This window comes from Salvelinus sp. IW2-2015, unplaced genomic scaffold (genome assembly GCF_002910315.2).
Source record: "Salvelinus sp. IW2-2015 unplaced genomic scaffold, ASM291031v2 Un_scaffold1795, whole genome shotgun sequence".
Lineage (NCBI taxonomy): Eukaryota > Metazoa > Chordata > Actinopteri > Salmoniformes > Salmonidae > Salvelinus > Salvelinus sp. IW2-2015.
Genome location: NW_019943168.1, coordinates 25,320 through 27,012, shown reverse-complemented (window position 1 = coordinate 27,012; position 1,693 = coordinate 25,320). Strand labels below are relative to the sequence as shown.

The window sequence follows — 1,693 nt, the reverse complement described above, 5'->3', positions numbered from 1 at the left end:
TCGCTTATGATCTCAAATGTACCATATTCTCTATCGCCATAGTGATCTCAATGTACCATATCTCATAGTCGCATCACAGTGATCTCAAATGGACCATATTCTTCTATCGCCAGAGTGATCTCAAATGGTACCATAATCTCTGCCTGTGACTCAGACCTATATCGCAATGCCAAATGACTACTATCCATATATCAATGGTACATATTCTATCCCATAGTGTCTTCGTACCATATCTATGCCAAGTGATCTCTGTGACTTCTATGGGCTCTTTCAGGTCTAAAGTAGTGTTCCTTTTGTAGGGTGGTAGTGCGCGTGTAGGTAGGCACTACATTGCAAATGTATATTTTAAAAAAAACATCTAATTTACATAAGTATTCAGACCCTTGCTATGCAGACTCTAAATTTAGCTCAGGTGCATCCTGTTTCCATTGATCATCCTTGAGATGTTTCTACAACTTGATTGGAGTCCACCTGTGGTAAATTCAATTGATTGGACATGATTTGGAAAGGCACACACCTGTCTATACAAGGTCCCACAGTTGACAGTGYATGTCAGAGCAAAAACCAAGCCATGAGGTCGAAGGAATTGTTCGTAGAGCGCCTAGACTGGATTGTGTCGAGGCACAGATCTGGTGAAGGGTAACAAAACATTTCTGCAGCATATTGTGTGTAGATTGGTCAGGGGGGAAGAAAACAAACATTTAATCCATTTTAGAATAAGGCTGTAACGTAACAAAATGTGGGAAAGTAAAGGTCAAGGGGTCTTTCTTTCTGTAAGTCTCCCTCTCGGTACTAAAAGATGGACTCATCTCTCCCATCTCTGTTCCAGGAGAGACGTGTTGCAGCACAAGACGTTCCATCGGTACACTGTTAGAGCCAAGCGGGGGACGTCCCAGGGCCTGAGAGATGCCAAGAACAGCAGCCATGCCCCTAAATCAGCCGGAGCTGCCCTGAGGCGGTACAACGAGGCTGCACTAGTCAAGGCAACACAACTACTCTTATTCTGATGTGACTAACCGGGAGAGCACCTTATGGTTTTCCTCTGATTAGCCAGAACTACTAGACGTTAAAATATCTTCTCTAGTAAAAATGTTTGTATGGTGATACTTGGCCTGGTATCGTTAGTAAAATGTTTGTATGGTGATACTTGCCTGGTATCGTATCGTTAGTAAAATGTTTGTATGGTGATACTTGCCTGGTATCGTATCGTTAGTAAAATGTTGGAATGGTGATACTTGGCCTGGTATCGTATGGTGATACTTGGCCTGGTATCGTATGGTGATACTTGGCCTGGTATCGTATGGTGATACTTGGCCTGGTATCGTATGGTATGGTGATACTTGGCCTGGTATCGTATGGTGATACTTGGCCTGGTATCGTATGGTGACAACTCTACTTCTTACAGTGCCTTTGGAAAGTATTCAGCAATCTGGGGGTGTCAAGGGGTGTGAATACTTTCTGAATTTGTATTTTAAATGTTAAGTAGTTTAGTGCCCACAAGAAAGGGTTATGTATAGGTAAAAATATATATAAATTCCTGATCTTTCTTGTACCACTCAGATATAGGACAGACATATAAAACTTTATTCATTTTTTTACTATCTGTTTTTCCATGTATGAATTTGTTATTCAATGCGTTAATATGCTCTAATAGCAGTAAATTCAATGTTTAATCCCCAAAATGTAAATATAT

The 1,693-nt window shown here is 40.8% G+C and overlaps 1 protein-coding gene across 1 annotated transcript in view; it reads left to right on the top strand.

Moving 5' to 3' along the window:
- The first annotated feature begins 737 nt into the window (after positions 1 to 737).
- The window catches only part of ankzf1 (ankyrin repeat and zinc finger peptidyl tRNA hydrolase 1), a 14,646-nt gene continuing 13,690 nt past the window's right edge, over positions 738 to 1,693 (top strand). The window contains exon 1 of the mRNA XM_070439598.1: positions 738 to 983. Coding sequence (XP_070295699.1) covers positions 738 to 983 — 246 coding nt within the window. The remainder of the gene's footprint in view (positions 984 to 1,693) is intronic.